General features: G+C 44.8%; 1 protein-coding gene across 1 annotated transcript in view; it reads left to right on the plus strand.

Moving 5' to 3' along the window:
* The window catches only part of MDGA1 (MAM domain containing glycosylphosphatidylinositol anchor 1), a 171,990-nt gene that overhangs the window by 136,907 nt on the left and 10,141 nt on the right, over positions 1-24,942 (plus strand). The window contains exons 11-16 of the mRNA XM_015622715.3: positions 175-352; positions 1,409-1,432; positions 8,792-8,944; positions 10,127-10,261; positions 23,369-23,499; positions 24,452-24,560. Coding sequence (XP_015478201.1) covers positions 175-352; positions 1,409-1,432; positions 8,792-8,944; positions 10,127-10,261; positions 23,369-23,499; positions 24,452-24,560 — 730 coding nt within the window. The remainder of the gene's footprint in view (positions 1-174; positions 353-1,408; positions 1,433-8,791; positions 8,945-10,126; positions 10,262-23,368; positions 23,500-24,451; positions 24,561-24,942) is intronic.

Raw genomic sequence — 24,942 nt, forward strand, 5'->3', positions numbered from 1 at the left:
TGTTCTGTTCCAGGGATGGCAATTTTCAGAACAATATTGTATGAAGATCTCATGGAACAACCACGTGTACATCTGTATAGAAAGGGGAGAAATAGTGTGTTAGATGATGGATATGATTGCCCAGATTTCCATTTTCAGGATTTTCATAACACTTTGGGTTCTTTTTCTATGCAGCTGTCTCAGAGAAACACCATCCAAACCTTCATTCCTGTGAAGAAAATTGAGAAAGGCCTGTTGTTGGAGCACATCTTGCCCAACCTGAAAGTGCCTCAGAGCTATGAAGTTCGCCTGACACCCATCACCAGCTTTGGGGCTGGAGATATGGCTGCCCGCATCATCCGGTACATGGAACGTAGGTGTCTCCTTCTTGGTCCTGCCTACAAGAGCAGGTCTGAGCTTCAGGCCTGGGGATGTGGGCATGCAGAGAGGTGGTCTTCCGTGACCCTTGGGTGGGTCTCTGTGCTCTGAGAAGTTCTGATGGCATAGCACTATCACATTTGATTGTGTTTTGGATGCTGCTATCATTGCAGAGCACTAGAGACCTCTGAAGATCAGCCTCCACTCATCCTTCACTCAGCAGCCCTGACTTGCACTCTGCAGTCTGTGGACAAGAGATCCCCAAAACCCCAGTCAGGCCATGCTGCAACTCCCCATGGTACAGTGGCTTTTTATACAAGATATACACTGGATGCTGTGTATTAGCCACACACCCCTAAAAGTAAGAGGATTTTGGGAGACTTCAGTTATTTCCAGAGGTGAATGCATTATTCCTTTCCTAACTAGTTGTTCATAAAGCTGTAGCTCTGTCCAATACCTTGAATCCCAGATTATCTCATTGGTATACATTGACCATACTTCTCTCCCAATCATCCCAACAGCTCACACCTCTCTCCATTCCCACAACTCTATGATTCCTTTACTCTTCAACAGGGGTTTGGACCCTCTATTTCAGCAGAAAGTACAGATCCTTCTCCTGTAGTGTTTGCTTTATTTCACACAACCCTCTTTTCCCGTGGCATGTCAGGTGTGCCCAGCATATCTGTCATATCAGTCTTCCACAGTGCATCAAACTGCTTGAATATCCCTCTTAGATACCTAGCTTTGGTATCTAAGTGGGTGCTATCCCACTGTATGCTCCAGAAGGAAACTACTTGGGTTGCCAGAAGGGTTTCCCTATGAACCCAGGATCACCCCTTAGGTGGGGTTTTCTTAAGGTCTCTCGTTGCTTGGATCAGAGTGTCAGATTCTTTTCCCATTACCAAAACAGGCACCGAGCACTGCTTTCTCATAGCGATGCTGCCAGGAGACTTGTGCATTTGTGATCTTTCTTGATGTGTTTGTTTTATTTTCAGACTTTGATTATGATTTATGCTTTTGTTTTGACTTGTTTTTCTATTTCTTTTTCCAGCAATCAACTATCCCAATCCAACAGGTAAGCCGAAGACCTTTGTATTAATGCTTTGAATGTAATGTACTTTAGTCGAGTGCTCCAGCAGATCAAGCAAGAAAAGGAGCTGAAATACAGCTGACTTTGTCAAATCTTTTTTCCCCAAAAGAGGATAAAATTATGTACACTAAAGCTTCCAGTAAATATTGCCATTTGTTGTACCTTCAGTTATTGCCAGGAGATTTATGCCAAGGATATGCCTCTCCCTCACACCTGATATCTTTGTGATGGGGCAGACTGTGATCTTGAGCACCCACCCCCATGCCCCATGAACATGCATGAACAATCTACTTCCAGTAAGCAGGTTACTAAGTGTTCCCCAAAATATCTGGGTTTAGGAATATTCCACATCCTCTTTTGACTAGGAATGATACTGCTTGGTATCTCTGCAGGCTTGTATGGAACAGTCTCCAGCTCAGATCTGTCTTTTCTTGCAAACTCTGAGCACAGTCCCTTTATTAATCCCCTTCAGTATCATCACTGTAGACTTGCTTATTAACCTGGTTATTATTGGCAAGATGCAGGCCTGTGTGTTTTGAGCATCCAGAGTTCCCATGGATTTTGAGAGCAGAATACACAATGTCTAAGAAAGATGTTCTTTAACACCGACATAATGGTGCCCATTAAGCATAAAAGAGGAATTCTAGCTTGCTGTAAGTAGTGGGGGAATGATCTCCAGGCATGCAACAAGGTCCGTTCACTTTGATTGTAGGATGTAAGCCCAGGCAAAGGTCTTGGGCAGAGATGGGCAGACTACTTACTAGTGCTCCATGGAGAGCATGTGCCTGTTTCTCCCTGTTTCCAGCTGCTGAGTCAGCATTCAATGTTTTTATGTAGTACTCTATGTGTAGGTAAGTTCTACTGCTGCACTGCAGGGTAGCAGTGGGGAGGAGAAGCCAGGATTAGGTGACGGCAGAATCAGGCAGCCACTAGGTGTTAATTCTTGCACGTTCACAGCCTTGAGGATGGTTTGATGAACCATACTCTGCCTGAGAGTAGGAGCTTCTTAGAGAGTCAGAGGGATTTTGTGGCTGTAATTTGTGATTCCATTTGCTTTCTTTTCTTCACTTTCTGGTCTACTTTAAATATTCTCCATAGAACACTCACTGGGAAACACAGAGCATATTGCCAGGAAGCTACTCTAGAATGTGTCTCTCAGTACTTGCTGGAGAAGGCAAGCCTACAGGTGTAAATGACAAAATCTGGCCTTTTGCCATTTGCTTTTACATTGCATAAATCACTGGTAAACTCAGAGCAACTTCAGTCCTAATTGTGTCAATCTCTTGGGGTCTTTGTAAACTGCGACTTCAGATTGCCTGCCTGGTGTAGCTTTGGCAGTTTGATTGAGTCCAGAACAACTGCAGGAAATTTGCCTATGGTGGAATATAACTCAACTACTCATGTTTTTTGTGCAGTAATTATGATTTCATATTATTCATTAATATGATTCATATTTCATGCAATATATTTATGATTTCCCCTTGATATAAATTGCCCAGCCTCTGGTGGATATAGGGACCTCTGGGCCAGTTGTGAGGGCCTTGACCATGTATTCACACCTTGAGACTGACTGCCTAAAATCGGACCTACCACACTTGCTTTCATATATGCCTTTTCCTTTCAGACCTGCTGACAGTGAAATATGAACCCAAAGGCTTTTAACTCTTTCTTTGGACTACAGCTGAGTTCCCCAACTCTCATCCCAAAAACATAGAAATCCCTTCTGCTACCACTTCTTTTCATACTTCTCCTGCCACCATGGCCCCAGGGAAAAGTTCACACTAGACTGCTGAGCCAAATTCTGGAAGCAAACATTGAAAGCCCTGGAGTGAAAGGCAAAGATTAGATGATTAATGCCTCTGGCAGCCTGATCCAAGGGCGTGCACAATGGTGATTAATTTACAAACTCTCAGAGTCACTTAATACAATTACTTCTTCATGCATTTTCTCTCTCAGCCTAATAAGATGCTAATAACATTGGGGCAAGCATGCGTGTGGCATGGTTACAGAGCCAGGTATTGGGTTATAAAGGAAAAGCAAAGGAGGAGCAGAAGAAGTGAACATTGGGAGGTTTAAAACATGTTTAGAGGTTACCAATAAGACTGACTCCTAAAAATCAGTTCATCTGGTTCTAAAAAACAGAATTTGTATTTTAAAAAATGCCTAAGAATTATCTTAATTTTAAGATTTTACCTTAGAATTTTCTTAGAATAACTGATTGTTTTAATGTCATGACCAAATTCCAGTGCTGGGGAATCTGCTCTATCCTTACCTACTCTGCAATTTTATTTGAATATAATTTTTGCTTTCTAAACTAAACTCTGGAGTGCTGCCCCACAAACCATTCCAGCTCCACATCTGCGGGTGTTTTGTTTTCCCTTATTTTATCAGATGTAACCTTGTAACCTTGGTGATGAGCTCATTAAGATGTATATGGGATGGCTGGTTTATTTTTTGGTTGGCCGACTGTGTCTTGCCCTTTCAGAGGAGCAACACTGTTTCTCACATACCTGCAGTCTGGCTGTGTGTGGTGCTAATTTTGGGACCATAGACAAATAGAGTGAGTGGTGATCCGTGGCAGATAGTGGTTGTTGTAGATTAGCCTGGATTGTTGCTTACCATATATTGCTGGTGTGTCTGGTCTCTGATAATGCTCAGAGGAACCCAAGTTTGTTCAGGTAAGAACATGTCAGAATGAGATGTCAGCCTCTGTTTAGAGTTGGATTACTTGAGTTTGTGCCTGTTTTTCAAGAATGTTTTGTAATGCAAAGGTTAAAAAAGGTGACAGTTCCTTATATCCTGATGACAAATAGGATGACTTAACCAGTTACAGCATTGCAAAGCTTTCTTCCATTACTGGTTATAAAATACTTAGAAAATTGCAATGGGAGAGACTGTTAAATATTCTTTCTTAGATCATGATGTATTTTGAGGTCTCAATACAGTTATCATTGTCTTAATTTTCTAGATGGGGAAACTGATGTCCAAAAAATGATAGCCTGTGAGTCACACAGCAGGTCTACAACAGAGCTGGGGCTTGGAGCATGATCCTTTATGCTCCAAGACAGTGTCAGTTGTCACACCACAGCTAAATGATGAAGGCAGTTTTATTCAAGTGTACTCCATCTGCTATTCACCCATAGTCTGCAGCTAGAATAGGATTATTATTTTTTACATTCATCTGGCAGCCAGAATTTCAGAAGCAGGGAAGGATTTCACCTAAGGACTTGAAAGGAAAACCTCCATTATGTTTCTCAAGAAGGCAAAGCAACAAGAAATGCTAATAGCTACAGTAGAGTCTTTCCCCTGGGAATGCATGGAGGTGTCTGTAACTGAGAGCAAACATCTCTGCATTCTGAGCTGCCACCACTGCAAAGCCTGCCAAGGAAGTGTGTTTAGTGAAGACAGCACTAAATCCAGCTTCTGAGGAGCCGGCTCCTCTGCCACCTCCACCTTGTCTGTAACAATCCAGAGAACAATTTCTCTGTTCAGTATTTAAATAAACATATTAAATTTTAAACTGGAAGCTTCCTTTACACCTTGTTGATGAGCTGGGGTCCCTGGCAAATGGCAAAAGTCTTTAAGAAGGTTTACAACACACAGTCGAGGTCAAAAGCCAGATCACCTCTGTGGTACAGCAGGTAATTTAAAGGTTTTCTTCTTGGCTGAATCTGCCAGGTTTGTCCTGGTGAGGTTTGTTGATAACCGTCCAGAGGTGATGTACTAGCAGTGTCCCAAACCACACTGAACACTTCCTAGTTATTCACCTAGGCACCTCCACTTGTAGCTCAGAGAAACCAAAGAGCTTTGTTTTCCTGTGGCTTGTTTTGTACCAAACGACCAGAGTTGGAGCACTTGGGTTCTGTTTCCAGCTTAGGCACTGCCTGCTGTGCCCTTAACTGTGTCTCTCTATACTTTCCTCATCTATTTCCCCACATGTAATGCAGAAGATATATAGAAAGAGGCATTGCTATGCTACAGAGAAATTAAGAAGCCTTGTTCATTAGTTGTTGCAAAGTGTCTTGAGCTCCCAAGCTAAGCAAGAGGTGAGGTTCAAACTTCTGCACAGCAATTGGTGTTGCACATAAGATGGATCATACTGTTGATTAAGCAACAGCATTGCCTGATCTGTGATGCATGGGATTCTTCGCTGTTTTATGTGCTCTGCTAGAAATGTTGCTTTCTGGAAGGAGCTGCATTTTTTGAGTGAAAAGAGAGAATGTACTCAAGTCCCTATTTTAATGTTAAAAGAGCTCTCTACAGGCTTTTGAGTCAACTTCTCTGAGCAGTCTCATCCCGTGTGTATGGCTTCTTACAAATGAGGCACAGTAATCTACCAGGCTGGCACAACCAGGCCTTGGTGCTAAGTTGGGAATGCTGTCCTCAGGTCATCTTGTCTTGCACAACTTTCTCTGATCTCCACCTGAGCTTGTGCTTTCTCTTTAATCTGCCTTTTCTTTGATTTCTGTGCTTCCTCATTTGTGGTTTGTTCCCTCTCAATCAGTTGCCTGGCTGACCTCTGTGTTACAGCTTCCAACTCTGCTTTCCACCTGATATCCCCTGTTAAGGTAATTCTGTGTTGGAGAAAGATGTCACCTTTCTTTGAAGGTCCATGTGCTCAACATGGGTCAGAGGTGCAAACTGCCCTGGTGCTTTTGCAAAAGGACAGTCATTGTGGATCCTGTAAGATAATGCCATTCTAAGAGAAAATGTGTCTCTTTTAAATGCAGCTGGCAACCCATGAGCTGGAGTCATGCAGATGTTTTTGGTCCAATGGAGAGAAACCAGGGGTATTACACCACCCAGCAACATCAGCAAACTTGTGGGCTACATCGTCTCCTTTGAGGACCACTGGGGATCTGGTACAGCCATGAACTCACTTCTCTCTGCCAAAAGAGCTGAGAAAGGACCCTTAGGAGCTGTCTTCTGACTCTTTTCACCTTCCATCTCTTTGTTCTGGGGATGAAAGAGACCCCCTATCCCACACAGTTACCCTGTCTCAGACGCTGCAAACATCTGCCCTGTCCTCTGTTCCCTCCTTCAGCTCCAGATACCATTCAGGCCTCTGTGTTAGGCACTGCAGAGCAGTGGCTAATTTGGATTTGGATGCTAATTAAAAATGAGCAGATTGAGTGGAAAGCATTTAGCCAGGATTAATCAGCAATTAAGCAGCCAGGCCAGAAAAGCTCCCTATGACTGTGCTCAGCCCAAAGGAATGGGCATGCAGCGTTTCCCACTGAGTTTACTGAAAACCTAGCTTTCCTGGTCTGTGAACAGGCTTGCCACATATTGTCCGGCCTATGCTGGCAAAGACATTTTTGCAGGTTACCACAGGAAGCTGCATTCTCTTTTCTCACTGCTTTGATGGGATGCTGGAAAGAGATGTGCAAGAAGGGGGAACCCACTTCCCTATCACAGGGGTGTGCACAACCTTTGGTGTCCATTTGGATTACAGTTGTTTTCATTTCTAAATGGGAGGGGATGGGGAGGATGCTAGCCACCAGAAGGAAGGGTAGCTACCAGAAGGTGCAGCATCTCAGAGTCAAGATTCTGTTAATTTCATTTCTCTTCTCTGGTTCAGGATAACAGATTTTGTTGTATATGGTAGGTGTATGAAGCTCCTACCATCACATTGTACTCCATCTGGAGTTTCTGGCCCTGACATTGCAGAAAACTTCCCTTGTGTGTCCCATCCTTGGCATCCAGCCCATAGGTTGAGGACCCTGCTCTGTCCTACCTGTTGAAGTCACATATGCTAGGAGAAAAAGCCTCCTGCCCAGGAACCAGAGAAAGTCTTCACTGAAGATACAAGAATGCAGGAGCCCCAGGAGGCATTTGGGCTTCTCTTCATCTGGGCATGATAAATAATAGGGGGAGGTAAACCCCAAAAAGTTGAGTCTCGCACCAGCATGACATGGATGAAGTTCCTAACACATTCCAAGTCCTTGTGAAGAGCCTTGTTTTCCTTTGTATATGTGTTCTTTCATGGCTTTATCTTTACACTTCATAGCACACCTCCTTGCTCTTACTTAAAAGCAGCAATTAAAGATACCTTTGCTTGCTGTATCTACATCACTCACAAGATCCAAGATCTCACTTCCAGCTGATCCTCCACCTCTGGTTTCTGCCCTGTGGCCTTTCAAAACACACAGCAGTTTTCACATCAGTTCTTGGACCTGTTTTCTCTTTCCTTTTTGCCTGTTTTATCCATCCCTCTCCTATTGTGTCAGCAGTGTAAAGCTGGTTCTTGACCTTTGCTTTTGTGACTCAAAACTACCTTTTTAACACAAAGGTTACAGTCTTCAGCCTGATTGTGTCCAATTCATTCCAATCTCTGCAAGTCCATATTGGGTTATGTCTATGCACAAGATTTTTCATCTGTCATACAATATTGCTGTAGGGTATAACTGTCTTGTGGTAGTAATAAAAGTGAGCCCTATTGCACATGTGGTTGATCCTACATAAAAGTCTTTTACCTACATGTTTTATTTTGTTAGGGGAAGCAGCATAAGCTGCAAAATCAAATATGCCTTTTAACTGGTGTAAATTAGATGTACTCTGGCTAAACGACATGCTTGTCGTGCTGAGCTGACCTCTTCTTCACAGCTGATATTTTTTCATGTGTGTCATGGTTCAGTTAAATATATAGCCTGAAGGGGGGTTATCTGCTGCTACTTTTCCTCTCTCATGGGGAAATTATTCTACCATCAAGTTGTTCTGATATAAAAGCCCTTGTAGCCAGTATGCCTTCGGTGATCTTTTTACCCTCCTCTACATTTGCCCCTTCAGATTTCTGAGAGAATTTCTTTCTCTTTAGCCATAATAGCTTTATTCCATTTTGTCAGACCATCACATCCATCAGCCTGGATTAACACTTCTGTAGTAACATTAATCACTGATGTATTATGGGTAGTGATAGGAAAAGGGGGTACATTTTTAAATAAAAGAGGAGACATTTATATTAGATTTTAAGAGTAAATTCCTTACTCAGAGAATGGTGAGGCACTGGAGCCAGCTGACCAGAAATGTTATGGGTGCCCCATCTGTGGTAGTGTTCAAGGTCAGGTTGGATGGGGCCCTGGGCAACCTGATCTAGTGAATGGCATCCCTGCCCGTGGCGATGGGTTTGGAACTGAATGGATTTTGAGGCTGCTTCCAACTCAATCCATTCTGTGATTTCTATGATGCCTTCCTTTTCAGCATCCTCCTGAGGTTAGGGTCTGGCTGCCCCTGGCTTGATACAGAGCCTCAGTGTTGGTGACACAGCACGGCTGTGAGCACCCAGGCAGCTTGGGGAGGGTGTTTAAAAAGAAGCAGCTGAGCAGCCCCTTCCCATCCCCACAGATAACACCTGCCGTTTTGAGGATGAGAAGATCTGTGGCTTCATGCAGGACAAGATGGACAACTTTGACTGGACCCGGCAGAATGCCCTGACCCAGAACCCCAAGCGCACCGTCAACACAGGGCCCCCCACAGACATCAGCGGTACGCCGGAGGGTAGGCACAAGTCTGGTTTCTTTTGGTTTGGCAGGGGAGGGGAGATGCACACCATCTCTTGTCAGGAATCTTACAGCTCTGGGAGCTAATGGACGGCTGATCTGCTTTCTACTTCACACAGGGTGCAGGGAGCAGGCAGTTAATTTGCATGTTTCTGATTGGAATTAAACACACAATTAAAACACCCACAACTTTGTTGGAGGAATAGTGTGAGTATTAGTTCTTGTTGTCAGCTAATTGCCTGATGCCTAATGCTCTTGCACTTTGTTTGATGCTTGTTTTGAAGAAAAAAAAAATGGATAAACGAGTAGGAGAATATCTCTAAGACCCAGAAATGGCCTGGTAGGTTTTAGTGAGTTGTTTCCTCGTAGAAGGTCTTAGGGATGCAAATAGATCTCCTTAGTACCCATCACAGAAGCAGGAGAGACCTGGCAGGAGCTGCCTGTGGGGCAGGAAGAAGCCTTGCCTATAGCTGGAGAAGACTGGTGTTAAGTATTGTTCACCCTAGCTGTGTGTGGAGTGCATGCTCCCAGTTTAGATGGATACTATGTCCCTCTTTCTGTAATAAGGAAAGTAAATTTGTATGCAAACACATACCTCTGCACGCAGAAAAAAAATGGCAAACATTCAATAACCCACTAAGGAAATGTTTTTTCCCATTAGTGTTTGGTACACCAACCTGATTGAGCATTGAAAATTATGCTAACAAATTAAATAGCTAATCTTTTCCTCCCTGGGCTATTAACAACTGCTTTGGTATTGTTCTCTTTAGACAACAATATTGTTCAGGCTAGATGTATCAAATCCTCTCTCCCTCTACTTAAGGGAGAGAAATTGGTCTGAAATGGTTTCTCTTTCTGGTGTTTTCCTTGCACAGTGCAGTCAGCTCTGAGGCTTTTTGTGCACCCAGATAGATGTGCATGTTCAGGGGTTCACCTGCTACGTGTGCTCACAGCAGGTCTGCAGATGCCTGTCTCTCCTGCCCTTCCCTCAATACTACTACTACTACTAGCTACCGCGGCTATCCTGCAAGTGTCTCTGGCCAGGATCAGTGCACGCAGAGCAATTGGCCATGTCTCCCAGAGGAGGGATGGTCTCCCAGCCACACTTGCACCCCATCATTTGAAGGAAGGGAGATGCAGTACATGCTGCCTTTTCCGACCTTTCCCTCTCATTCTGCAGGTTATTACATGTTCATTGAGGCATCCCGGCCCCGGGTGACAGGAGACAAAGCCCGGCTCATCAGCCCCCTCTACAATATCACTGCCAAGTATTACTGTGTCTCCTTCTACTACCACATGTATGGGAAACACATTGGTGAGTACCCTCTGGGGAAGGGTAAACTCAGCCTCATGTGGGCTCTTGGGGAAGATCTCCAGCCTCTTGCTCCAGCAGCTATGTCTATGACCAGCAGTTCCAGAGGGTGGGAATCCTACTCCAGTATTCCAAGCAGCAGGGTGGGCTGCTGCACTCAAATACCTTTCCTGTAGCCCATCAGTGTCAGGGTTGTGAGGCTGTCACAGCCCATACTTGGGGCAGCACCTTATAGTAAGTCTGCCCATTGGAAAGGAGAAGAGGATCAAGTGAACCAGAGAGCTCTGGGGTGGCTACAGCTACATTGGGGTGCACAGGATGTGTGTTGCCCCAGCTGTGCCAAGGGGCTGCCTGCTCTGCCTGGCTCCCTCCTCTCATTACTGTAAGCCTTGTGTGCAGTGAGAACCGCAGAAATGCCTGGCACTTCTGAGTTTCCATATCCAGTCAAGGAGCAACTGCTAATTCATCACCTCTTGATTATAATTTCATTAATTTGAATAATAGATGCACTCTTCCCACAGCAGGATTATTAATCACCTGCTGGACTAGAGCCTGACTGAAAAATCATGGACCAGGCAGGAATGTGTCTGCCCTTCAATAAGCAGGGTTAATTAACCACTCTCAGCTCAGTACTGTAGATGTCATTGGGAGGGAACATGCTCCTGAGTCTGGCCACATCTCCGTGCACATGTGGCACAGCTGAGAGGTTAAACTGCAAAATCTGGGTAAGGCTGAAAACCTTACACCATGGTTGTCGGGGGCTAGGAGCTGGGCTGCAGTTCACTGAGCAGGTCCCCATCTGTGTCTGTGTTTTAAAGGTTCATATCTGCTCTCTGCACTTGGACTTGGGCTAAGTCAGAGGTGTTTTCACACACCTGAATTCCCCCTGGAGACAGACTGCTCCATGTTGTAGTCATGCTGGCAGTGGCAGGTTGCTTAGGCAGAGCAATGTCAGTGTTGGCTCACACCAGATTTTGCTGGACCTGCTGGTCCTGCTTAGCTTACAGAGCCCAGCTGCTAATGCTGTCTGGCAAACTCATGTGTTCCCTGCAGCTGGCCCTTACGGTAAGTCAATTCTAATTGCCTAATTCCTGCTCATCTTCTACTAGGCTTGGAAAGGGGTCTCATTCTTTGATGAAGAGTGGCCCAGACTGGTGGAAAATTGGAAAAAAAAAAGTTGTAGGGAGAGGAGGCCTCTTGCTTTTTTTCTTGTGTTATATTCCCAAGTTAATTTCACAGGTGAAGTAAAAGCTCATCAACATTTGCTTGATTTTGGAAGAGAGCTCAGTTTAACAGTTCTCTTGTGGTGGTCTGTCTGGAGATGGGGTGGACTGGATGTGCCAGAGAATCAGCTCATTACAGGATTTTTTGCTTTTAGCATTTTAACTCTTCACTGATTGCTCTGCCCACAAATTACCCAAAAGTGATGGTGACCTCTCTCCTGAGACCTAAGAAAGCCTGAGTTCCATTTTCTGTTCTTCAGCTTCAGACATCTTTTATATCTGTTTATTTTTCCCTTCATACCCAACATTATGGCCCCTGCCTGATCCCTGTTTTTCCTCTTGTTGTAAAAAGGTGCTGATAAATTTCTGTGAGATAGATAGACACTACCTATCTACTCACTGTACATAGACAGTGAGTAGATAGCAGCACCCACTCTTTCCATGGTGGGTGCTGCTGAGCTCAGAGACCAAATTTTAAAATCAGACTGATCAGACAGAGACAGATTGATAAAGAATGAAATGAGAAAAAAGTTATTTTTCTCTCAGCCCGTGGAATGCATAACTTAGTCCAGCAAACCCACCATATATCTCCCTGCATATTGAAACTCAGTACCTTGTTGCCAGGCTTGATGCCCTTATTGGCTGAAGTCCTCTCAGAGTTCTTAGGACAAAACAAGTTTATTCAGCTCTTCTTCTTTAGTCCTGTGTTAGAGGAGGGTGTAGGACTCCATAGGATTTCTCCTGTGAAATGAGGGGACAAACCCTCTCAAAAGCTCTGTCACTACAAAAAGTAGCCGTATAAAATCCTGACATTTATTTATTTTTTTAATAACCCTTTTATTACCTTTTTTTTTCCCACTACAGAACTTGAAAGCTGGTTTACTCTCAAAATTTGACTATAAAATATCTGTAGCCATCCAGGCAAATCTTTTCTGGGAGAGTTCCCAGACACTACTCGTTTATAATAGATATGACGAAAGAGAGAAACAGAATACAAATGCACTGGTTGTAGCCATGATATAAAATATTCAGTGTCTAGCAGAGCAGGATGCTGTTGAATATCTCTCAGCTGATGAGAGAGCAGGATGAAGGGGAGCTCCCTGGAGGCAATCTCCATTCTTCTGAAGTTATTTGGTCATCTGTTTATCTTCCTCTGGCCCCCTCTGTAGCAAGAATTCACACTTCCCTATGGTGCTGCCAGCCCCAACAGAAAAATCCAGGGGAGAGGAAAAAAAGGAATCCCATTTCCCCCAGGCATTCAAGAACAAGGGCGTCTTACTTGCGGCTGGTGTAGAAATGTCAAATGAGACTCGGTTGGAGCCTGGTGCTAATGATGCCATTGTCATGGCATTGATCCCTGTGAGAGCCATTCACTTAGGAGTTGGACTTGATGATCCTTGTGGGTCCCTTCCAGCTCAGAATATTCTGTGATTCTTGTTTCTGAGGAATTGCTTGCTTTCTTCAGAGGAGGAAACTAGCCATGGCAGCTAGCAACTCTGCAAAGTTCAAAAAGCCTCTTTGCCAGGTTGGCTGGGAGCAAATCCTGAAGTCCTTGCTTCAGCCATCAGACTCCTCTGCCTCCCTTCCCAGGGGCTGCCTGAGAGGGGGATGCTCTAAGAGGACAGTTTCCCTGACAGACTAGTTCCACCACAGTCCCCTGCCACCTTTCTCTTATGCCTCCTAACTCAGTGGTAGCCAGGTTATGACCTGTATGGCCTCCTGCTCACTGCTGGATGCTCCTGCCGGTCCTGCAGCAAGAAATGTCTTCATTGGTCATGAAGGTTGCTGAGAGAGTCATGGAAATTTCAGCCATGGAATGGAGAGTTAAGGGTGTGATTGTTCCAGTGCTAACACAGACCTTATCTGACCACCCCATATATAGAGCAGCTGAGGCTGGTCTATTAATCAGGATGGGAAGCTTCCAATAAAATTAAAAAGTATTCATTGCTTTCTACAGCTTCTTGAGGAGGGAAAGGGGGAGAAAAGTGCTGATCAGTGGTATACAGTGACAGGATGCATGGGAATGGTTCAAAACTACATCAGGGGAGGATCAAATTTCTTTCTTGAAAGGGAGGTCAGACACTGGAATGGGCTTCCTAAAGAGGTGATCAATGTGGTCAGGTTGGTTGTAGGTCCTTCCCAACTTTTCTTTCCCTTCATTTCCCTTTTTTTCTCTCCTCTATTCTAAAATCCCATGAGGAACGATGCTGGGGACTGTTTAAGAAGGATTTTGGTTTGGAGTCACTGGAAACAATAAGTGATCAAATCACTTGCCACGGCATCTGAGTTCAAGAAATCTATGGCTGTTTCACAGAGGGAATTGGATTGTGGGCAGGCCACTTAAACAGGCAGTGTCACCACTGATGCCCTCCTGCTGAGGAGGAATCACAGGTCTGGAAGGTCTGCCAAACTGAATTGCTTCTTTACTTCTTCAACTCAGATCGGACAATCAGTGCAAAGGTGTGTCTAAAAGGCCGTGGTATATAGTCACATGTTGAAGCCAGTGGGTGCCATCTTTCTGACAAGTGACATTCGTCAGATCTGTCTGGTCACACAGATTGAGAAGTACCGGTTATGTCAATGCAAAAGCAGCTTGAACCACAAAGGCATCGTTTTTGTAAGATTCAACATCACAGCTCCCTCATTCCTACCCAAACTTTGTTTATGAACACAGTACTCTGCCATTGCACAGTAATACAGATGGCACTGTGGAGGTAGCGGCATTCTTTTGGATACAAGAAGTTTGCCTTATATAGAAATGTGTCATTCATTAAATTCATGCCATTATCTCCAGTCCAGTCAGTCTATGCTGTAGAGATTACATCACTGGATTGATTAAGGGGAGGCTGATTTTCCTAATGAGTATGATTTACTTCCCTCTAGGCTCTTGAAAACAAGTTGCAGTTAGAGTTAAGTGAACAGTTTGTGATGAAAAAACGTATTCAATTTTTTTAATGCTCTTTCTTTTTCCACTTATTTTGATGTAGTTTTGGCCATCAATAAATACGTATTTGACTAATGATTCATTAAGAGATCCAGCACCTTCCTGTGGGCTGTGGTATGGACCCTTTGGATAGATTGTGGTGTCTTCTAGTAGTATCTGCATGGGTTTTTTGGGAAGTTAGTCAAATACCATGATCATGAACAAGGATTATAAATACCTAGCAAGAAGACCACATATTTGTAAAGTGTCATTCAACCTCTGTAAGTTCAATACAGTGGTTCTGAACCAAAGACAGGTGAAGTCATTGTTTTTCTAAAGAATTCTGTGAATTTGGGATTAGATTTAAAAATTACTAAAACCAAGTGGTACTGATACATCATCTGATCAATCTTCCTGCATAACCAAGGGCAGAGAATTCCCTTTAGTTACTTTTGCTGGAGCCCAGTAAATACTTTGTGTCTATATCTGCATTAGGTGTTTAGTTGCAAAGAGCACTAAAAGCATGTTTGATAATGTAGGATTTGATCATCCCTAAACCAAAGAGTTTAACATCTAAAGAAGAATACATGGATACAAGGGAAAGGTGTTCAGATGTGCATTGGCCACATGCCATTTTCATTCCATAAATATTGTGTCTTCATGTTGATGCAGACATTCTATTTAGTACCTTGAATGTGGGTTCACTGATCCCTGCCTTTCCCTGCCCCTCACTAAAAGGGCATCACTGAATCAAGTTCCCAGTGCATATAGACACTGAAATGTTGCCTTCTTCAAAAGTCCTCTTCTGTCTTACCAGTTGAACATCTGACTACTTTTCTGCTGCTGATTTTGTTGGGAAGGCTGTGGGAGCATGGATTGCTAGCACCCATTCTTTTGCAGATACCCTGAATCCCTGCAGATTTTCTTTGCTCCTGATCACCTGATTGGAGACACAGTTGTTCCTCTGGTGGACAGTTGCTGTGATACCCCTTCCCTTCATTCAGCAGCACATCTTTCCATTCAGACTTTAATCACAGCAGCAGCCTTGTGCAAAGTTGAGGTGCTGAAAGGATGGAACTTAATCATCTCCAGGTCTTGCATCAATTATTGAGACTCTGAAATTGATATATACAAAACTTAACAGACGCTTAAGAGGAAACAGGAGCTCTCAGAGCATATCCAGGTACTTCTTAAGCACTCCCTTGTCAATCTTCTCTCCATAGATTATTAATTATTTCACTCTTAGTTATTCCAGGTGCCCATCTGGACACCCCCCTGGGTGCTCTGACAGCATAAAGGCTATGGTGACAGAATGCAAGCTATGATACACTACTTGTGCATCCATCGCTATCTGTACTTGAGCTTCAACCAAGCAACATGATTTTGTAAAGTATGGAAATGCATCCCAGAAAATCAAAGAAATGCTCAACTAGTGCCAGTCACCACCAGCACTTCTAAGAGTGACTTTCTCTCCCAAAGAGAGCTCTGCAAGGATGACGGTCACCCCAACACTTGAAGGAGTTTGCAGTTGCAGGTTTGGAGTCTCACTGTCTCAGGTAGTCACCTTGAAGTTTTGTTGTGCAAGTACAGCAGGCATGAAGTGGGAAATGTCTCGTGCTGTAACGCATCCTATAATGCATCCCAGCTATAATGAGCTCAAAGCTGGGAGCACAGCCTGCTCTAACAAACAGCCTTCCTGCAGCAAATCACTTTCAAGGCCTGAACCATTCATCCTCTCACATCTCCCTAGGTCAGGCAGAGGATAAGGCCACAGAACAGCTTTTGAGTGATGACCTCAGTTCAGCAGGAAGAATATGTGATCTCAGCTGCTCCTTCCTGCTGTCTCGCTGGCTTCAGCATTGCAGTCAAATCGCCCATCTGCTCCAAGCCCTGCAGCTGTGCAGCTGCTATGCTTGGCTCCCAGGACTGAGACACCACTGACAGGGTGATGATGGGGAAATAGGGAAATTATTAATAGGGATAGAGAAGAGAGAGGAAAATTTTTCCTTAGCATTAGTACATCTGTGTCTGCAGGGCTTTTGTCAGGAACCCTTTCACACACATCTTTTGTATTTCGGGGGCTCTGGGAGGCTCCCTCCTCTCCTGCTGAGGTCTTTGCAAAGTTTGCCCACAGAAGGGAGACAGGCAAAGACCCCTGTCAGGCTGTTGTGCTCTTTTAAGCCTGTCAGTGTCTACGAAGCAGACTGTTTCAGCTCACTGGAGAGTGCTGAGCACAGTGTGTGCTCTCAGTCTGAGACCTGGGCATGTGAATTCTGCAAAGGACCCAGCGGTCTCTGGTGCCAAAGATGAAAGGGCCTGTTATCAAAGCTGGGAGGAGAGAGAGAATTGCTTGAAGGCACCTGGGCATATCACGAAACAGAGGGTGAACAAGGAGCAAACAGACCTTACAGATGAACGGTGGTTCACTCTGCTTCTTCAATCTGCAAAATTGGTGGGAAAAGTTGCCTACACATGATCTCCTTCTTGTTAGGTTTTTCATACTCTAATTTTTAATGGTTGGACTTGATATTAAAGGTGTTTTCCAATGTAAACAATTCCATGATTTTCCCCCAGGCTGGCCTCTTCTCTCTTAAGGTAGAACCCAGCACTTCTGGGGACCAGCAGCTATAGTACAAAAGAGGGAAGGAGCTGCCCCCATCAGCATCTTCTTATCCTGCTTGCCAGCAGCTGCACAGAGAAATGAAGGAGAGCATCCATTTTCCTGTCCAGCACCTGAGGCTCTCCTGGCCCTGCCTGGAGCAGAGTCACCAGCAGCACTGGGCTCCTGCACAGCCAATGGCTCCAACAGGTGACCAGCTCTGAACTTACCCCCGAGTCACCTTCCCTATGCCCTCCCTCTGTTCTGTTCTAGACATATATCAGATGGGCCTTTGTTCTTCTGAGATGGCATAAATTTAACGGTAATTTAATGGAGATTTTTTTTTTTCCTTCTTCTGAATTTCTTAAACCACATCCTCTTGTCCACACATAAAAAGCCTGTTACTGGTCACAAACAACCTCTGAGGGAATTTTCTATGAAAAGGGGTGCCAGGATTTTGTTCCTTAAGCACAGTATCAAAGATAAAAGTTTTGTATCATTCATCTTTCTTTACTAACAGTTTCTGTAATTAGATTGGTGGATCAAATGAGCAAAGGAGCTCAAGCATAGTTCCATTGCGAGTCTGCTCCTGCAATATCACCGTCTGCTCTCTATGTACACAGACAGGTGGGGATATGCTGGAGAGAAGGAGCTATAGCTATATCGTGCCTGCCTTCCTCCCATTACTCCTCATCACAAGACAGCCATGACAATACCACTGCACTTAACCCACTCTGTGCAGGGCCCAGGTCCCCCCTGCCCAGTGTGTCTCCCCAGAGGCCCAGCCGTCCAGCCATGTATCTCTTTTGCCTTTTTAGAGTGTTGTTGCTTCTCTGCTGTACATTCCCTCCATCCCGAAATTCCTGTACATGCCAGACTGGTCAGACAGATAGTGACAGATCATAGATCAGTTTGTGCAATTGGCTTTGCCATGTCAGGGAATACTACTTCAAGCCCAGACTCTTTTGATGATGGTTTAGGAGGTCAGAGGTAGAATCATGCTTGTTTCTTTGGGTTTGCTGTAGGGGAGACATTGCCAATCAAAACTTACCTATTGCTATCTATATCCCCAGAAAGTCCTAGACACAGCGGGAATCAGGATTCCCCTGATTCCTTTCTCTATAGCCTCCCTACTGTACCAGAGCATGGAGTATCCCACAGCAGTCAGCTGGCAGCACAGGCTGAATGTTCTTCATGCCCCAATGCAGATACCTTGTGAGTAGATGTGGGATCATGGTGCTTTCCAAACTCTGACTAGGATGAGCTCTCTAAACCCTCCTGCCTGAAGTTAGTGAAGCAGTGGCTGCAGAAACATGTCTGTGTAGTGACCCTATGACAGGACAGAGGGGACCCTGCACACCAAGCTGAGAACAGTGAAAGACATGCAGAAATAAAGTTCTCTGTAGTGAGGAGTGGAAAACAGCCCCAAGGCTTTAATCATCTTACTCTTGTTAATGTGTGAAGCATCCTGAGAGACTGTGAACAAGTAAATACATCCTACCATGGCACAAAGACAACGTACATTCCTAGAAATTATGAGTCAGTATCACTTGGTATTATTTCTACATCTCTATCTTTGCAACAATTATTTTTCCACTCTCTGCTCTCTGGCTGTCAGAGCAATAACTTTCCCCACAGCTCTGTAACCAGTCTGATGCTGACTGCTGTTCATTAACATCCATTTAAATGAGAGAGGAAGAGAGACCTGTGTTTATTGTGGAGATTATAAACAGTAATAGATTCTTTCTGAAGACGGTCATTTGCTCCTGGTATTTACCTGCACTAAGCTTTGGGATTTTAGTTTCTGATCAGAGTGGCATTAACATTAAACACTCAAAGAACTGCTCAAAGCCTCTGTTAGAAATGTAAGAGCTCTTTTCTCCCTGGACTGATTTTAGCCCTCATTTTGGGTCTACATGTGACTGCTAAGCTGTGCAAGGTCTAAGTCCTCTCCACACAGTGGATCTCTTTCTAGCTATTGAATATCTCTTGTAATCAGTCAGCTTCTTATCTCAATCTGTCTTGCCTGCATTGGAAATGCCATGGGAATTTCCATGAAGGCTTTCAGCCCTGAATTCCCAGTTGGGTGTCAAATCTAAACTGGAGCTGCATCCAGGAATTCTAATCAATAGCTGATTTCCCGTGATCGCCTAGTACTGGAGCAAGGATCTTACAGGAGTGCAGCAGGCAGTTGCAGTGAGACCAGGCTGTGTGCCAGCTCCTGGCTGTGGATCCCAACAGCCTTTCCTACCCATCCCAGAGCTCTGCTGCACATGGTGTGGCACCCCATCTCTCAGGATGTAGTGTCAGCCTCCCTTTGCTCCCTGACTACTCCAGCTGCCTGCCTTCCATCTGAGACATGTAAAATGAGCTGTTCCTTAGCCTTTTCCCCACCCCATCACCCTGCATTAACTCCCCAAGAGAAGTCTTGAGGAAACCTCTACCTTCTCTGCCATCCCACACTGATTGTGCTGATGGCCCTGCCCGTACAGGCCCTGCATCCCTCCCACTGCTGCCTGCTCCAGCTCTTCTGGAGCTACACTCCAATTCAATGTGACAGTGAAGTCCCCATCCTGAAATCCCCATTCAGTGTGGAAACTGAGTGAAGACCTTTTTTCATTGTGAGAAGATAACATTTAAAGGCATCCCTTGGGTTACTCTATCTGGCAGCCCAGCTGGTCTTTTGTGCGAGTGCCACTCTTTTGAAATGCCAGCTCTGGTCTTCAAGGCAGCCAGCAGAAGGTAGCAGAAGGCTGTCTCTGCCTGTAATTAATTCCTCATCACTCATCGCTTGCTTTTATTCTTCCTTTTGATTAAGAAGAAGGAGTAATATGGGTTACAAGACAAATGCAAAGATTGCCTTGTATGGGAAGAGGTAACAACAGTATTGCTGGTGTCCTGTGATTTTTTTTTTTTGTCTGTGTCTGGTCAGCTGGAGAGATATAGCAGCAAATAGATGGTCTACCCTTTCGTGTGCCTCACCAGCAACTATCCTTAGAAAATGCCAGGCAGGGGAGATGGGGAAGGGGAAACAAGGAGAGAAATAGGTAACAAAACAGTCCAGCTTGCTTTGGGCTCTGATAGAGGAAACCAGGCATGCTTGCAGTGTGAAAGCAGGCAAAAAAGGTGAATGCAGCACTGCCACTGGAGACCATCCCAGATCATCTCCACTGATGAGGAGTTGGAGAGCAGGTCACACTTTGATTCTTCTTCAGTTTGTAGTCACCGGAAAGGAAGATGACTTGGAGATTCCCATAGTCCAAATCTGCAATGTTTTATGGCTCTGCCTTGAGCGCACATCTGGAGGTTTCATTTACAGGTACATCCATCACAGGCTATGTGCCCTTAACTTGACTGGCAACTGGTGGCACACTGACACATGGTAGAGGGGAATAAAATAGAAGGGCTGCACAAACTTTAATATCTACAACACTGTAGACTCAGTTCAGATGGGATAGAGGTTTCATCACTGTTTCAAGTCCAGGACCCTCTTCCGTGCCTCCCAGAAGCATATTCCCAGTGACAGTGTTACTGGAAAATGGAGATACTGTATTTCCTTCCCAGACTTGGGGAAGCTTTGTAATGTAGCAGGGATTGCAGGTAGGGCTGTGAGATCTGGCTGCCCTTCACAATTCTGACTGATTTCTGAGATAGCTGTGGGCATGCTGCTCTTTGTTTTGACCTTCAATTTTCCATGTGTAGACAGAAGTAGTGAAACACTGCATGTTGTGAGTAGATAACAGAGCTTCCTTTCCAATTGTAAACCATTTGAAGAATGTCTGCTCATATTCAGTATTGTTGTATTAGGGAATTCAAGGGCCAAAAGGTTGTTCTACTTAATGTTGCAAGGACATGGAGCTGTCAGCCAGGATGTGCTCAGGCTTGGTTTGGGTTTAGGCCAGGCATTCACAGCCAGTGCTTTGGAGGCACTAATTTGCATTCCAGATGCTTCTCTGGGTTTCTTTCTATCTTGCCTTTGCTTTTTCCTTACAGCATCAAAGTTCGTTTGCTGCATGATTTGTCCCGGTGCTGGCTACTCAGCCAGGCTATTGTGCAGCAAATCCTAGCTACAACTCCCCAAGTGAGGATAGATTAGACAATGGTTGTTTTTAATCCTTGCTTGCTAGCAGCTTCATATTAATTCTTCATTTGCTCTCAATCCCTCTCCTCACTGGCTCTGGTGTCTGTAATTAGCTGCTCTGAACACACTCCTGTTGACATTGATCTGTGGGGTTATGTAGTTCCTGCGTGAGTTGTCAGTTTGGACAAGGGTTTCCATGAGGACTAGGTATCCTTAGAGAGACTTTTCTTCATAGGAAGCTGCTGAGGGCAGGAAAGATGCCAAGAAATCAGCTCAAAGCTGGTTTTGCCAGAGACACCTATAGTAACTTCTCTTAGCTGTGGCACTGTGTTTCCAGGAGGGAAGTGTCACTGGTTTGGATTCCCCAAAGTTGTGCAGTGCCAGCTGGTCTCCAGAGAGAAAAAACCAAGCTATTTTTCTACTTGTCCTGGGTTGTGGTGTGTATCCCAAACTGAGTACCACCAGGGAAGGGGATTGGATATGCTTTGTCCTTCAGGCCTTCATCTAATTTTCTCAGCTTGTCTAACAGCTAATGCTTCTGAATATTTCCAGATGATAATGTGTTTTCTATCCTTATTTCATTAAATTATATACATAATTTATTTTTAACCTTTTCTTGTAAGTCATTCACTAAGAATCTAAGCATTTCATCATCTTTACTATGCTCTGAACTCCCTGTGATGTATCTTTCCTTTTCTGACAGGCAGGTGCTTAATGTATTTCGCAGTCCCTGTCCTTCACACAGTGCCCCTAAGGTGGATGTACCAAGAATGAAGGATTTGGGGGGATCATGTAGGAAGGAGGTTATACAGGAAAGTCTGTTTCCCTGTCTCTTCCCCTGTCCTCTTTCTGCTGCTTTTCCAGAGGGCATACCCATGTGGGAATGGCAGCATCCCAAATGCAGACAAACTACAGATGGATAAGTAAGGGTTACTATTTCCTCCATACTCTCAAGTGTAATATATCTGCGTATAAAGACCAGAAACACTGATGAGCAACAGCATGACTCGAATTGTGATTGACTGATATCTTAAGAAAAAAAAAAGTGTTTCAGGTCAACCTTGATTAAATGTCTAAAAATGTTTTTTTTCACTGAAGTAAAAAAGGAAAAGAAGTAATCTAAGGGCATACTAACAAAATGCTACAGGAAGACAAAATGAGATGGTTTTGTGTGGGGGTGGAGGGTAGGAAGCTGTGACACTGTTTTCAAAGTGAGAACTGGAAATGCTTTGAGATTTGTTGGCTTTGGTTTTGGTTTAATGATTGACAAAACCTCTTGGGAATTGCTTTTTTTTAAAGAACTTCAAGTCAGCATTGATTCACAGGATCTTTGTGAACCTCTGAAAACATTGAGCTGGGATGGTACCACATGGTGTGGAACAGGCAATGCCATGTGGTACTTCAAAGAACAGCTGCTCACTCTAAGACTGCTCCCAGGGCAAGTGTTGAATGAGGATGCTGGTTGTATTTCCACAGCTGATGGCCAGGGCAAGAACAGGGAGAGCCCTGTTAGTTGCATTTTATGTTTCAGGTGTCAGTGGTGAACTGGGAGGCAAATATGTGTTCTGGGGTCCCCATTTCAAGTGGAATGTAGAGAAATTGGTGGGGTCCAGCAGAAGGGCATCAGGATGGTCAAGGGCCAAGAGCAGAAGTCTTTAGGAAGAGAAGTTAAGCGAGCTGAATTGTCTCAGTCTGGCAAAGAGAAAGTTGCTATTGGCCATTTGGCCCCCAACTGTTTCAAGGGCAAATTCAAAGATAATGGAACCAAAATCTTTTCATAGTATTAAGTTATATGATAAGGAACAATGTCCACAACTGGTAGTGCTAGAGGTTCATAATGGACAATAGGAAAACTTGGTTTCCTCAGGGAAGTTTAAGACTTGGCCAGGCAAAACCATGCAGCACTCATGTAGAGCAGGAGACAGCTTCAAGAAGGAGGTTAGATGGGAGCCTCTGGAGGTCCCTGGCATTTCTGCCACCCACTTCTCATGCCACCCCAGCCATGCTGCAGACCACTCTTCCTCATCCTGTCCCTCTTTGTCTGTATCTGTGCTTCCCTAGGAAAGGCCAGGTGGGTGAAATACTGCCAGTGGCACTTATCCATGAACGTAGGAAAAAGCTGGCTCCCTTCAGAGATAACCACTGGGGCTCTGCAGTCTGTCCCTGGACCAGCTGGACTTACAGCTGTTGTTCAAGGCTGAGCCCAGAGTTGTGCCAGGAGCCAGCCAGCAGGCAGGCTTGACTGCCTGCACCAGCATGCCAGAGGCCTCTTTCTCTCTTACAGGCTCCTTGAATCTGCTAGTTCGTGTGCGGAACAAGCGAGCCATTGACACCCAGGTCTGGTCCCTCAGTGGGAATCGCGGCAACATGTGGCAGCAAGCACATGTGCCCATCAACCCGCCTGGGCCCTTCCAGGTAAGCCAAGGCCACAGTCAAGGAACCACCTGCCCTATCCATGTGCCATGGATGTAGATTTCCTGGCAGGCATCTTCCTCTGTAGCACAGGGACTGGTGGCACACAAGGGAGGGCACTGGGAGCTCTCAACCCCCAGGGTCACTGGGGCAAGGCAAAGGCTTAGTGGATGCACAGAAGTAAAATCCAGTTCTCCCTGAGGTTATTATGTGCAAGCATCAGTTTGGCACTATAAATTTTCTGCTTATTACTGCTCTGGAAACTGCTTGTCAGAGAGCTCCTTTTGGCTATGTCTGTGTGATGGACAGATGCCTTGGTGCTGAGCAGCTGGAGGATGCTGGCCTGTTGGTGTAAAGTGACTGAGTGCTAGAGATTTCTTCTAGCATGTGCTGTGAAGCCCACCTCTGCTGCGCCCCTTGCTTAGAACTCTAGGAGTGCTTGTGAATAAGAACTGGGCACTCTGCATTGCGCATTGAGTTGTTCGTGTGTACCCAGGCAGTGGGCTGCTTTTATGGCTGAGGTTTTTACCCAACAGGCTACTTTGCTGTTGTATGGTTCTCTGTGAGAGCTTCTCTGTACAGGCTGGGTAAGTTGTGGCACTGTGGCAAAATGACCAGTGGGCTTTTGGATACTTCAAAATAGTAAATAAGAATGTAGTTACTCTTGCAAATTCTGTTCGGTATTGGTTGGCTTGTTAGAGCAGGACATCTAATAAAGCAGAGCTCTAATGCTCATTTATTACTGCACAGATGCTCAGCACAAAGAGGTTGGTCTCATAAATAGTTGGGTTTTCAGACCCTATGAATATTGGAGAAGCATGAAGGAAATAATTATCTTGGGGGCCTGATAAGATCTGCTCTGTGTCCTGCTTACCTCTGCAAAGCCCTGCAGTGCAGGAAGGGCCCTCCACACCTGCAGCTTCATGCTGGGCTCTCTCCCATGCTCTGCTTGTAGATCATTTTTGAAGGTGTCCGGGGCACGAGCTACGAGGGGGACATTGCCATCGATGACGTCACTCTGAAAAAGGGAGACTGCCCAAGGAAGCCCATTGGACCAAATAAGGGTGAGACTGTGTCTGCCTCAGAGGCAAACAAGTTGGTAGGAGTGCATTCACAAATGTGCATGCTAGGGATGCACAGCTGGTTTCAGAGCGCACTGATGTGGAACTAATTGACCCCACCAGCAGAAGTCACCAGAGAGGCTGTCAGACTCTTGGACTTGTTCTATACAGTTGAGAGCTAGCAAGTCAAAGGAGCAACCAGGAGGTGTCATCCCCAAGAACCTAAGGATTTCCACACAATCTCATTTCCTGGAAACTCTAGTTATGGAAGCCTTGAAAAGGGAAGGACCTTGTGCAGGTATTAAATGGCCTCTGTAGTGTTAAGTCAGTCCTACTCCAAGAAAAAAAATCTGCTCTTTGGGGCATGGAACAAAGGAGGGCTGTG

Source organism: Parus major, chromosome 3 (genome assembly GCF_001522545.3).
Source record: "Parus major isolate Abel chromosome 3, Parus_major1.1, whole genome shotgun sequence".
NCBI lineage: Eukaryota > Metazoa > Chordata > Aves > Passeriformes > Paridae > Parus > Parus major.